Source organism: Vipera ursinii (assembly GCF_947247035.1).
Source record: "Vipera ursinii genome assembly, chromosome: 1".
Taxonomy (NCBI): domain Eukaryota; kingdom Metazoa; phylum Chordata; class Lepidosauria; order Squamata; family Viperidae; genus Vipera; species Vipera ursinii.
The window spans coordinates 272,546,499-272,561,620 of record NC_139512.1 but is presented as its reverse complement, the minus strand read 5'-3'; the positions used below and the strand labels follow the sequence as shown (position 1 = coordinate 272,561,620).

Here is a 15,122-nt window from a genome sequence, read left to right as displayed (position 1 = left end):
CTGTTTTAAATATCGTGGTATTTCACCGATTTGTAATCTAAGTGTATTTAAGTGTATTTTTGATGTACATATATACATGTATATATATATATTTAAACATTGTAGACAAAAAGGTTTGTCAGCTCGCTGGTACTGTGTCCAATGTTTTTAAATAATAAATTTAATAAAAAAATTTAAAAAAAGAAAAAAAAAAAAGAAATATTATTAAATTAAAATTAAATTAAATGTAGAGAGCATATAAAAGGGAGGGAAAGGAAAATGCAGCCAGACTTGAAGATTTTATAATTACAGGTAGTCCTTGACTTACAACAGTTTGTTTAGTGACTGTTCAAAGTTACAATGGCACTGAAAAAAGTGATTTATGACTGTTTTTCACATTTACAGCCATCGGGGCATCCCCATGGTCACATGATAAAAATTCGGAGGCTTGGCAACTGACTCATAGTTATTTATTTTATTTATTTATTTTATTAATTTAATTTATATACCGCCCTTCTCTCAAGAGACTCAGGGCGGTTAACAGGGCAATACATAAAAATCAGATACAAAAATTAAAATTATTAAAACATGATTAAACAATGCCCATAATAATACAAATTTAAAATTGAAGTCATAATAAAAATCCCACCCCATCCCATCAGGCCAGGTCCGCTTCTTTAAAGAGATGGGTTTTAAGGTCGCGCCGGAAGGAGCGGAGATCGGGCGCCATCCGGAGCTCTACCGGAAGATGGTTCCATAAATCCGGTGCACCCACAGAGAACGCTCTCCCCCTGGGGGTCACCAGTCGGCATTCTTTGACCGGCGGCACCCTGAGGAGGCCCTCTCTGTGGGAGCGTACTGGGCGGAGGGAAGTTGACGCCGGCTGCAGGTGCTCCCCAAGGTATTCTGGACCCATGCCATGGAGGGCTTTGTAGGTCATTACCAACACCTTGAACCTCACCCGGAAGACAACTGGCAACCAATGCAGCTCGCGGAGCAAAGGTGTAACACGGGAGTATCGGGAAACCCCCGATACAACTCTCGCGGCTGCATTCTGTACCAGTTGGAGCCTCCGGGTGGTCTTCAAGGGTAGCCCCATGTAGAGAGCGTTGCAGTAATCAAGACGAGAGGTCACGAGCGCATGAGTGACCGTGCGCAAGGCATCCCGGTCTAGATAGGGCCGCAACTGGCGCACCAGGTGAACCTGGGCGAACGCCCCCCTAGTTACAGCTACAATATGGTCTTCTAAGGAGAGCTGTGAATCTAGGAGGACTCCCAAGTTGCGAGCCCTATCTACAGGAGGTAATGACTCAGCCCCCATAATGAGGGGTGGGATATCCTGAATATCCCGAGATGCCGGTACACACAGCCACTCCGTCTTGTCAGGGTTGAGACGAAGCCTGTTCCTCCCCATCCAGACCTGGACCGCCTCCAGGCACCGGGACATCACGTCGAGGGCATCACTGGGGTGGTTTGGGGTCGAAATGAAAAGTTGGGTATCATCAGCATACTGATGATACCCAACTCCAAAACCATGAATGATCTCACCCAGCGGTTTCATGTAGATGTTGAACAGAAGGGGCGAGAGGACCGACCCCTGAGGGACTCCACAAGCGAGAGGCCTCGCGGTCAACCTCTGCCCCCCTGCCAACACTGACTGCGAGCGTCCCAGGAGATAGGAGGAGAACCACTGAAGAACCGTGCCTCCCACTCCCAATCCCCTGAGACGCCGCAGCAAGATACCATGGTCGATGGTATCGAAAGCCGCTGAGAGGTCTAATAGGACTAGAACAGAGGAGTATCCTCTGTCCCGAGCCCTCCAGAGATCATTCACCAGTTATGACGGTTGCAGTGTCCCAGGGTCACGTGATCATCTTTTGCAACCTTTTGACAAGCATACTCAATGGGGAAGCTAGATTCACTTAACTACCATGTTACTAATCTAAGAACTGCAGTGATTCACTTAACAACTATGACAAGAGAAGTTGTAAAGTAGGGCAAAACTCACTTAACAAATGTCTCATTTAGCAGCGTAAATTTTGGGCTCAATTGTGGTTGTACGTTGAGGACTACCTGTACAGCCTTTCTCAATATAGTAGGGTTCTAGTCACCTTGTGCAATCTATTTCATGATGTGGACAACCTTACATAGCTGGCACTGCCCTTCATGCCCAATCAAATCTTGGTAATGTCTCTTCCATCATTAGATGAGGAAAACCTTACTAGAGATAGATGTGCCATTAAGTAGCAGCTGGTCCTCCTAAGGCACAATGACCAGGCATTGGGAGCAAGTATCAAGAGCTGGAACATGACACCAGTACAAGACATTGGAACTGCATTACCTAACTGGGACTGCATTACCTAAGAATGGTCCACCCTCCCAATTCCCACCATATTTCCCTTTACACATTTGTCATCATGATATTCCTGGCTGCCTGACTCACTGCCTAACAAATATATAAACTGACCCAGCCATCTCTCCCCTGGTCCAAGGTCCCATTTACACAATCATTACCCTCTCCCAAAATATTAGTTGACTGGGCAACCCAATGCTTCCTTAGCATCCCATAAGCCATAGTGGTGCAGTGGTTAGAATGCAGCAAGGCAGGCTGCTTCTGCTGACTGCCGCTTGCCTGCAGTTCAATTCTCACTGGCTCAAGGTCGACTCAGCCTTCCATCCTCCCGAGGTTGGCAAAATTGAGGACCCAGACTGTTGGGGGCAATATGCTGACTCTGTAAACCACTTAGAGAGGGCTGTTAAGCACTGTGAAGCGGTATATAAGTCTAAGTGCTATTGCTATCCTACTTCCTAAGAATTTTGTCCCATGTAAAACCATAAAGGTCAGGAGGGGAGCTCAGGCCACAGAAAGAAGTGTTTTGTTGCATGCAAAATCCTATCCCTATAGAAGATTTATAAGCTTACTCTTTAAGCAATGAAATCCAGGCTACCCTTGCATCAAGACAAAAATTAAGACATTAAGATATTTCTTCAAATTTCAATTTCTCAATTTTAGAAGAATTTGATTGTTGGTTATGGATGCAAGAAAACAGCTAAAAGGAGCCATATGGTAAGCAGATGTGATGCAAACCAATTCAACTGAAGCCAGACTTCTTCATCCAGGACAATTCCTCCGTGAATCCTGTTGGAAGAGTGTCTGCCAATGACAGCGCATCATGCCAGATTGTGTGGGTGTCTTGTGAAAGGGTAAGAGTCCAGTGGGGACTACAATGAAGCCAACAGCAGTATTTCAATGTCAATACTAGATTGGTAGAGTGAAAAATGGCTGTTTTTAGCATTAAATCCTATAAACAGCCACAATTCCACTGTACAATCAGGAAAACTGATTGAATTTAACAAGTCACTTCATATTAGAGCAGTGTTTAAGATATGTGGACTTCAATACCCAGAATTTTCTAGTGAGCATGCCAGCTGGAGAATTCTGGGAGTTGAAGTCCACATATCTTAAAATTGCAAAGTTGAGAAGCACTGTATTGGGGAAAGAGGAAAAATTACTGAGAATTCCAAGTACAGTAGTTACAATCCAGTTCTGGAGTTCTGGCGAGTGACCGTACAAGTGTGTGCATACACACACAAACACAGTCACGACTGAGAATTTTAATTGTACTTTTATTTAATTAGGTTTTAATTGGAGTTTAATAGGGGTTTTATTTTATTCAAGGACTAAATTTAATTATTTTAATTGTTCTTAACTTTTGTAATGTGTATTGTTATTTTAAATTCCTTGTGAACCGCCCTGAGTCCTACGGGAGAAGGGCGGTATATAAGTCCAATAAACATAAACATAAACATGAATGCATTTCAGCCATTTGGCAACTGGCTCACCTTTATGGCCTTTTGCAGTGTTCTATGGTTATGTGACACAATTTACAATGTTTTTTACCATTTTCTGGTAAATGGCCAACTTCTGGCAAAAAAAACACCCATGGGAATATATTGATTTGTTAAATGACTGTGGCATTTGCTTCATGATTGACACAAAAAATGTTGTAAAATTAGTCACATGAGTGCCTTGACTTATGAACTTTATGACTTATGACAGAAGTTCTGAGTTCCATTTGACAAAAATTGTATGTGAGATCACTACAGTTGCCGTAAATATTCTTTGATGGCAGCAACTTGTGGTAAATTTATGGTATCAAGGGGATGAAATATATGTTGTAACATACTGTCAGTTACATAGATGCAGCCCTTTTTTCAATATTGTGTTGTATAAAACACAACCACAAGAGACTGCTCTCTATATAAAAATGTGTTTTGGAGTTTGTAAATGTAGTCAAAACCTTTTCCTACCGTATCATCCTCTCCTTCCTAGAGCAAATTCTTGTCTTAAGGACAGTTATACAATATATGAGAAATGTTTTAGCCAGGATTTAATTATAAAACAAGTATTTCCAGTATATTGTAAAGATAAATATAATTACATGAATATCAGAACCAGACGTAGCTGAAGTCTGTCAATTTCAATATGACTAGCAATGACTGAACATGACTAGCAATCATGATCATGACTAGCAGTTCGAAGGAAAAGGTAAGTTAAAATTTAATTTTGTTTCAAATCTCTTAAAATTTTATGAATATTATCATAACTCCCAAGGCCTCAATGACTATTAAGGAAGTATAGCAGTCACATTAATATATGAAAGTCTGGGAAATATTTGCTCTGAATGGAGTCACAGCCTTGGGAAACTACATTTCCTAGTGATTTAACATTATTACAGCAGCTAGTTTGATCTTTGGATGAGTTTCCTAAACTAGCAAAGAAATTTGGAATGATAAACTTCACTGTTTTTAAGGATCACCACTATAAGTTTCTATTCATCATAATAATAAAGGAATCAAAGTTTGAGGATATTTCTAAAGGGCAACTATTTTTAAACAACACCCCCCCACACACACACACTCTCTATTTATCATTCTTTTAACTTTTCTCAAATTGGGGCAGCTATAGAAAGATCCAACTATTTTTGACTAACAGTTTGTTGCTGAAATGATCTTATGGAAATCACATTATTTAAGTTCTATTAAAATGTCTCCATTATGTTTCCATTCACAGTAGTGAATATTATTATTACAGACTGAACTTTAGGTAAGCAATGCATAAACTCCAGATTAAGAATTTTAGTGGTAATTTGCTTATTGTGTGGAATTCTCTCAGGTTCCAGGAAGACTTACTTGCAAATTCTTCATGTAGTCTAATGCATGTAATTTGTTTAACCTAAAACCTTAACTGTCATTTTACCACTATTAATCCTATTTTCAGGGGTTTTCAATACTATATAAATACTTCCAGAAAACGCTGAGTCCTACTCCATAGAAACCATAATCTATATTCCAACTGGCAGTCAGTTTGCATGATTCCTTTTTCCTTTATGAAATCAGACAGAAAAAAAACTGAGCATGTATTTGTGTTTGTGTTGTTATGCAAGTCTACATAGAAAGTATGTAATATGTTTTTCTCATAATGTCTGATTTTTCAGTCTGGCCAATATTGTAGACTTTTAATTCTATTGATTAATCCAGCCAGCTAGACTTTTATGTAGTAATTTTCATAGTCTTCATGTAAGCACCGACCAATAATTTTTAGAAGTCTACCATCTATTCACCATAGCAGCTCTTTTATTGCAGAGGCAGATGTTTCAGGAATGCTATTAGAGTTATTCTCTTCTCTAAATATATATTTTAAAAAATCCTCTCTCTTGGATTTCCAAAGAGATCTCTGGAATAGTATTTTAGCATAAATTTTGTTTAACCACCACCAACACTAACATTTATTCTGAAGATGGACATGTTCATCTTTCCAGTTCAGTGATCAGCGTTTTTCTAGAACAACTGAATACAGATGTTAGTCTGCAATTACAGACAAAACCCCCATTTCCCATGTTTAGTGCTATTTTTCTCCCAGCCCTCCACACAATTTTCGAAACAATTTTTCTTCTTATTCATTTGTAAATTGAGAGATTAGGGCACTAGAGGCAAGGAAAAATATTAGGGACTGCCTGAGATCTTTTCTTCTTGCTTTTAATAGCACGATGTTTAATATATTTATTGTATCCATTAATTGGGAGTTTTAAATCTCAGATATGATGTATTAAAGTATCATGCTTTATTATGATATTATTTATATATTTATTATACAGATTTACAATATTTTAATTTATAATATTTATAATCTTCCTATACTCATGTTACACTTATTTCTTTTTCCTGAAGTTTGATTTTTTTCCTAGACTATCCAGCTATTCCATGGTTAAGCAGAAACATATTTTCAGGTCTTCTACTCTAAATATATCATTTTGTGGTTCTATATCAGCAGCTTGAGAAATTTATGCTGTAACTGCTGTTTTTCACAAGTAGTTCACAGTATGATCAATAATAACATTGTGGGGATTTTTTTTCCCTCCAATGATGCAGGAAAGCTGCTAGTATGCTGAACTTGTAGATAAATATTCTCTCTCATATGGGTTAAGTACAAATCTGGAAATAAAACTGGGTCACCAAGACTAAAATCATAGTTTCTATGTAAGCCATGCACAAGTATTTGATTTTCTAAATTAATAACAAAAGTATAGGTTAAAACTGCTAAGAGAAACAGGTAAAATGTATAGCTTCTAGTAATGGAAGATAAAGACCAGAACTGGGTCTTAGGCAGTGTGGATGAATTAATATTCAGTAATCTTTTCCTAAGAATTCAGAAATTTAACAGTTACATTAAGTAAGCATGTATAGTATTGTAGCTTAAAGAAATAATTGAAAACAATTGGGAGAAGGAAAATTGCTAAATAAATGGAACATAGTACCCCCCTATCTTCCAGGCATTTTTGGAATACTGCTTTGCACATTCTGGTATTTGTGACTGAGCAGAGTCCACAAAGTACAATATTTCATTCTTATTTCAATGCTTCTAGGAAACACAGAACAAAACAAAAATTTTCAGGCACATTTCCCTTCCACTCAGAATTCCGAACATTCTAGTAACTAAACAGCCTTATTTTTCTCATCTGTTATGACTGATCATGAGCTACTAAGTCACTGACAACTCTTACCATAGCAATTGCATGGATACATTTTCTCTAGATTGATCTGTCCCCAACCTGGTCCTTCAGGTCTTCCCAGTACTTTTTTTGTAAAAGAAAAAGGTGCCGGAACTCACACATGTCATACAACCCGCCTTACATACCCTACAAGGTTCCATCCAAAAAAAGGTGCCGGAACTCCGTTCTGAGCGTTCTATGACAAAAAAAGCCCTGGGTCTTCCAATGATATAGCTATCCCCATTGTAATTGAGCTGTTCTGCAGGTCATCCTCTTCTTTCCTTTCCTTCTATCTTGCTCAGCAACTGTTCCTCCAGGGAGATAGGTCACCACACAATATGACCAAAGATTGATAATCTGAGCCTACTCATTTGTGCCTCAAGTGAGAATTCTGAGCTCTTTTGTTTAATCCATTGTTTGTTTTTTAGGCTGTCCATGGTTCCTAAGAGTCTTCTCTAATGCCAAAGTTGCAAAGTGTAATACTCTTTATATCCTTCTCCTTCAAAGTCAAACTTTCACTTCAATAGGGAAACCGAAACAGGAAAAACCACTGACTTCACTTTTTCGATCTTTGTAGGTACTGATACATTAGGGCATCTGAGTATCTTTTCAAAAGCCTTCATGGCTATTCTTCTCTCTCAAGTGTTTCTTAACTAGTGGTTCTTCTACTGCTGACAGTTGATCCCAAGAGTAGAAGCTATCTACCACTTCAATATCTTCACTGTCAATTTGAAGTCTGCTTTTTATATATGATGTCATTAGGTGATCTTTTTTATATTTAATCTTAGTCCCATTTTTCCCTGCGCTCCTTGACTTCCATTATTAGAGCTCATAGAACTTTTGCATTTTCAGCCATCAGAATAATGTCATTAGCATACGGCAGGCCCCTGTTATTCTCCCTCCCATTCTGAAACCATGCTGATCTTTTTCCAATTTAGCCTCCCTTAATATATATTCAGCATACAGCTGGAATAAATAAGGTGAGAGCATACAGCTTGGTACCATTCCTTTGCCAACCTGTTTCACCATTTTCTGTCTGGCCTCTGGCTTCCTGATCTGTGCATGGGTATTTCAGAGCCATTTGATCGTACATGACAAATGTATATTCACTGCATGGCCATTTGCTTTCAGAATAATTAAAGCCTTTGTCTAAGAATGGAAAGGAATTAGCTATTTTTATAAAGGGCATTCCTTTTTTTCAGCTGCACTGACAGAAAATTCTTGATTTGGCATTTGCAGCCATTGGAAATTTAAAAAAAACATTGTGTTGAAAGAAAACTGCTGAACAAACAGTTGAACCAATTTTTTAATGGCCACTGGACATTAAATGTCATTTATATTCTTAATGTCCTGAGTACTGTCCAGAGCATTTATGCTGTGTGGTTTTAGGAATGTGCATACATGAAATGAAACTTATTTGTAAAATCATAGGAACTTAAGCTACACAGTAAAAAAAAGTTGCAATATTATCACTAATGCACAGTAGCAAAGAAAGAAAAGCTGCCACTTACCATATTATAAAATGTGACTGATATTTTAGAAACTTCTAAAGGCACCATAACATTAATAAAACTACAAATGCAAATTAATGGATTTCAGTGACAGGTTGGGTGAATGTTAGGAAAAAAATTCTAAAGTAAGAGCAGTTCAACTGTAGAATAAATTGCCCATGATAGTATTGTATTCCTTTTGCTTAATGTGTTCAAACAGGTATCAATCAAATATGCTGTGGATGATGATTTGCTGAAAACCAGTGTTTTTCAAGCTTGGCAAATAAGATTCATTCTCGATAACAAGATGGACAGCATTTAAATTTAATAAATAGATAAGATGTGCGGAGCTCAAGCTTCCAAAATTCCCTATTCAGTGCTTAAAGTTACCAAGTTTGAAAAACATTACTCTGAATGATCCCTTCCAACTCTATTATTTTGAACCAATCTTTGCCCTGGTACTGGAGGATTCCTTATTATGTAAAAAAATGAGGAACATCCACTGGGAGAAGGACAGTTACTTGGGCATCAATAAGCCAACTCACCCACATGCCATTTTCCACTAGTGAATGACTTTTAAGGGCTGAACTGAGTTCCTATCATCTATGTCAATGTTTCTCAACCTCAGCAACTTTAAGATGTGTAGACTGAAATTCCCAGAATATCTTAGCATGTCTGGCTGGGGAATTCTGGGAATTGAAGTCCACAGCTTAAACTTGCTGAGGTTGAGAAACATTGTTTTAGAGCAGAGGTGTCAAACTGGTGCCAGCCTGCGGGCCGGATGCATCATGCGCAGGTCACGCCTACCCTGGCTCCGCAAAGGGAAAAAAGTCTTGATACATCACATGACACAATCAAGTTTGACACCCGTGTTTTAGAGCAATCTGATACCTTGAAGATATATGGACTTCAGCTCCCAGGATTCTCCAGCATCAAGCAATAGTAAGTTGGCTAGAAAATTCTGGGAGCTGAAGTCCACACATCTCAAAATGACTGAAGCTGGGGGGGGGGGAGAGAGAGAGAGGTGGGGGGAGAGAGAGAGAGAGAGAGATTGCAGTGTAACTTTTCTCAAAGCTATTTAATGTAGAAAGGTTTCGTGAACATAACGCAGCAGCAGTTTGAATTTGGAAAATGGATTTGATGGATTTGAATTAGGTCCTGACGAAAACACTTAAAACTAGCTTATCCAATGTTTTGCACAAACTTCTGTTATTTCTGGAAGCGATTCAAAGCCAGAAACAATATACTCTAAGATTCCAAATGGTCAGTAGAATTTTCCACAAACATTTCTGAGAGTTCAGAAGCCAAAAACTCTGTACTTATAGGCACCAGTGTATTATATTCGGTAATACAGTCAAGCCCGAAATGTTTATCGTTGGTTTCTTCTAGACTAGAGTAAGAATACAAGGCATTATATATGAGATGGTAAAAAAAACATAAATTGCAGCTATCAGCTTTAATTTGCAATGTTATAAATTGAGCATGAAGAAACAGTCACTAAGGATTTAATCTCACTTACTAAATTTAAATAATTTAAGCTTAAGGCTCTCTCTGAAAGACCCTTCTAACTGGTATATTTTTGCAACATTTTGAAATAATTTTGGGAGCTTTGTGGGAATTTCCCAAGATAAAGTACTATCGCCAGCAAAAAGCAGAAACCCGTTATAATTTTTGAAGATCAGAAGCATCAATCTGAGTATCTGAACAAAGGCCTCTCTCAATCACCTAAAAAGCAGAAGTGATATACAGAAAGGAGGATGCAGTGGGAGCTATTTTTCATACAACTGAAACAGAAGCAACACTTACTGAACCTCAGCAAGAAATGTTTTCAAAGATAATTTCTTGTGGAGATGCAGATAGGGCATACTTAACAACCATTTTTTCAGTGATGCTTTGAAGTCTGAATGAGGTGCTGAATGAATGTTAGCTATGCCTGGACCCCCAAGCTATCGCCATCGCAGTGCCCCTATGGTCACGTTATTAAAATTTTGGTGCTTGGCGATCTGCCTGTACTAAAGAACGCAGGGCTGCTTCAACTCCTCTCTTATCTCCCCCCCCCAACTCTGTCTTTCTTGCTGCCCTGTGTTCCACTCGCCCTGCCAGTCCTACCATCCCCAGCTGACTTTCATTGTCTTTTTCTTCCCCCCAGTATGACAATACGTGTTTTTGGACAACCTGCAATCCTGACTGGCCCTCTCGTAAGACTTTGAAGTCTTTCAAAGCCTTGCAAGAAAGCTGCATGTGATTTGGTATGCCCACTTGTGGGTTCAGGAAAAAGGCTTGGAGCAGCCAGCAGCTACCTTGTGAAGGACCACACAAGCTTTTTCTCCTGCCTTGTCAGCAGGCTTGGTAGGCCAGGTAGGATGAACAGAGCACAGGACAGGAGACAGTCTTTTCCCCCACTGAGGCTCAGGCTGGGAGGAATCCAACTGGAAATGACTTGGATCAAGGTGAGTCCTCACACTGGTGAACTGATGGGATTCAGTTAACGACTGCAGTGGGAATTGTCAGGACTGCTGTTGCTAAGTGATGCCGTCACATGATATTCTACTTTACAATCACATTGCTTAATGATGGAAATTCTCATCTAAATTGCAATCCTAACTCCATCTGCTCAATTGTTAAATAGGTTTTTGCAAAGAGAAGTGTAATGTAACATTTACATCAGCTTTGAACTATAAAATACTTGGTATCATGCTTTAAGAAATTAAAGAAATCAGAATAACAAAACTAAGTGTGGTGATCACTGGAGGAGATTCTCATAAATGGCTTGGATACTAGGGGGGCCTTCACCCAGGTTCGCCTGGTGCGCCAGTTGCGGCCCTATCTAGACCGGGATGCCTTGCGTACGGTCACTCATGCGCTTGTGACCTCTTGTTTGGACTACTGCAATGCTCTCTACATGGGGCTGCCCTTGAGGACCACTTGGAGGCTCCAACTGGTACAGAATGCAGCCGCGAGAGCTGTGTTGGGAGTTTCCCGATACTCCCATGTTACACCCCTGCTCCGCGAGCTGCATTGGCTTCCAGTTGTCTTCCGTGTGAGATTCAAGGTGCTGGTAATGACCTACAAAGCCCTTCATGGCATGGGTCCGGAATACCTCAGGGAGCACCTGCGGCCGGCATCAACTTCCCTCCGCCCAGTGCGCTCCCACAGAGTGGGCCTCCTCAGGGTGCCACCAGTCAAAGAATGTCGACTGGTGGCCCCCAAGGGGAGGGCGTTCTCTGTGGGCGCGTTGGATTTATGGAACCATCTTCCAGTTGAGCTCCGGATGGCGCCCGACCTTCACTCCTTCCGGCGCGATCTAAAGACCTATCTGTTCGAACAAGCCGGCCTGGCCTGATGGGTGATGGGTTTTATTGCTTTTTATGTATTTTAACTTATTGTTATAGTTTTTGGGCATCTTGTTTAATCTCTTTTAATTTTTGTATTCTTGTCTTTTAACATGTATTGCCCTGTTCGCCGCCCTGAGTCCTTCGGGAGAAGGGCGGTATACAAATAAAATTGTTGTTGTTGTTGTTGTTGTTGTTGTTGTTGTTGTTATTATTATTATTATTATTATTATTATTATTATTATTATTATTATTATTATTATTGCTTGTTCTGTAAGCCAAACTGTCTAATAAGTCCTTTCCCACGGTTGCAATGGACTCCTTTAAACTCCATTAGATAGCAATTTATCTACAACAAAGGGGCCACATACTGTCCCTGCTATAACCAACCAAAACAAAAGTGATGTCATCAGCCTGCTAGGACGGACATAATATGTTATAAACCACTGTTGCTACAAGCTGCTCTTGACATGGTGGATTCTGCATGTAAAAGTTACCTCGATAGGTAATAATACCTCATCTCTGGTGAACCTCAACACCACCCTTTTCACCCCAAACAAGGTGAAGCTAATTTTTTCTCAGTTACTTTTTCAAGAACAGTCAGATATGAAAGACTGCTGATAAGAGTTATCTGGGCAGGAAAATGACATTACTCCAATTCCCTAGGGAATCTTGATGTATGTCTCTGTTCAGAGAAATTTGGTAAAGAAATGGAAGAGCTCTATTCATTCCCTTCACCCAACTAAGTCCATGTAGAACATGCCAAAATAGTTTTCTCATCCAAGATCAAGTCATCGGTGTTTATGCCTTTCTCATTTTTATCAGTTATGCAGAGATACCACTGCAACTTTAAAACTTTTTAATAAAGTATTAAATTTGAGGCAGCAACATTTAGAATAACTTACTAAGTATCTCTCCTCTTGTCTCATATTCGGAGTACGGATCATATGGTTCTGCTCCCCTCTCCAGTCTCCAAAACGGCGAAAAAAATAGTTAGATAAAAATCGATTGATAGGATCTCTAATAATATTGATGTATACTGGTTGGTCTCCTCCAAATCTGACAAACAAAAATAAAACAAAATCAGAAAACTGCAAAAAGAACTTTTAAAAATTCAAAGGAAGGTATCAGAAGTAAATATATATGAATAGAAAATAGAACTACAGTAACCAAGAGATAAAATCTTTTTAAGTTTGTAGATTACTAAATCAGAAATTTAAATAGGTACATCAAAAAAGAATATAACTAAATAACAACAACAACAACAACAATAGACCCAGGAAGTCATCTAGTCCTGCTCAGGCAGGAAACCCTATACCATTTCAGACAAATGTTTGTCTAGTCTCAAAGTCCTAGTGGACAATCACTTAAATATGAGCCAGCAGTGTGCTGCAGCTGCCAAAAAAGCCAACACAGTGCTAGGCTGCATTAACAGAGGGGTAGAATCAAGATCAAGTGAAGTATTAATACCACTTCACAATGGCCACACCTGGAATACTGCATCCAGTTTTGGTCACCATGATGTAAAAAAGATGTCGAGACTCTAGAACAGACATGTCAAACACAAGGCCCGGGGGCCAGATCCGGCCCACGAAGTGGTTTCATGCGGCCCGCGAAGCCATCCTGGAAACAGTGAGGGAACGGCCCCCACTGCCTTGGCCCTGGCCCAGAGACCCTCCTTCTGCCAGAGACCCTCAGATCTGTCCCACTCCTGCCCAGGCCCCCATAGGCACCCTTGATGCGAATGATGTAGAGCTGGCCACGCCCACCCAGTAGGCCATACGCACTCTAGCCACGCCCACACAGTAGGCCACGCCTACCCAAGCCACACCCACCCGGCCCCCTGAGGGCAACCGCAATGCTGATGCGGCCCTCAATAAAATTGAGTTTGACACCCCTGCTCTAGAAAGGGTACAGAGAAGAGCAACAAAGATGATTGGGGGACTGGAGGCTAAAACATATAAGAAACGGTTGCTGGAATTCGGTATGCCTAGTTTAATGAAGAGAAGGACAAGGGGTGACATGATAGCAGTGTACCAGTATCTCAGGAGTTGCCACAAAGAAGAGGGAGTCCCAAAGCAGGACAAGAAGTAACGGATGGTAACTAATCAAGGAGAGAAGCAACTAGAACTAAGGAGAAATTTCCTGACAGAACAATTAACCAGTGGAACAACTTGCCTCCAGAAGCTGTGAATGCTCCAACACTGGAAGTTTTTAAGAAGAGACTGGACAGCCATTTGTCTGAAATGGTATAGGGTTTCCTGCCTGAGCAGGGAGTTGGACTAGATGACCTTCAAGGTCCCTTCCAACTTTATTATTATTATAAGCCAAAAGCAATTGTGTTGATCCTAATAAGCTGAACGTTATCTATTTCTGCTCTTTGCAAAAGTCAGGTGGGTGAAAGTCGACTGTGTGAATCATTGCACCTGGAAATTTAGCATTGGGTTATGAATGTACCCACTGCAGTATTCGATGGAGAATGGCAGATACTTTGAACTCTTTGCATCATATTGTTTTCTGAACCATTAGCCTCCGACAGATTCCTCGGAGTCTACAGAAATCATGGAAGCTGACTTCTGAACTATTCATTTACAGATTGGTTGTTGTTCGGATTAATAAACCTTTGAATGAAAAGCCATTCCAAGGAAATGAACAGAAGGGCGAGGGGTGACATGATAGCAGTGTTCCATTATCTCAGGGGCTGCCACAAAGAAGAGGGAGTCAAGCTATTCTCCAAAGCATCTAAAGGCAGGACAAGAAGCAATGGATGGAAACTAATCAAAGAGAGAAGCAACCTAGAACTAAGGAGAAACTTTCTGAAGGTTAGAACAATTAATGAGTGGAACAACCTGCCTCCAAACATTGTGAATATCCCAACACTGGAAATTTTTTAAGAAGAGACTGGACAAACATTTCTCCTGCCTGAGCAGGGGGTTGGACTGGAAGACCTCCAAGGTTCCTTCCAACTCCATCATCATCATCATCATCATCATCCCTTAAGTTTACATTATAAAAAGTTATATACAAATTATATATTAAGATCATTTTAAAGATCATTGCTTTCAAAATATATTCTAATAAATTGGATTATTACTTTCAGATCTACCTAAAAACAAGATGTGAAATGAGAGATAAAGAACAGTATCGACATACATAATTTATTTGGAAAAGATATAAATAATTTATTTGGAAGAATGTCAGGGGAAACCAATAGGATTTAGATACAATTGTACTAGCATCTAAATTGTTATGAGTATGTAGCCTTATTG

At 39.8% G+C, this 15,122-nt stretch overlaps 1 protein-coding gene across 1 annotated transcript in view; it reads right to left on the bottom strand.

Annotated features, from left to right (window-relative positions):
* UST (uronyl 2-sulfotransferase) overlaps positions 1-15,122 on the bottom strand; it is a gene marked incomplete at its 5' end in the record, with an annotated part of 130,291 nt that overhangs the window by 44,395 nt on the left and 70,774 nt on the right. Inside the window, 1 exon segment of the mRNA XM_083374639.1 lies at positions 12,759-12,912. Within this exon segment, the coding sequence (XP_083230765.1) occupies positions 12,759-12,912 (154 nt within the window).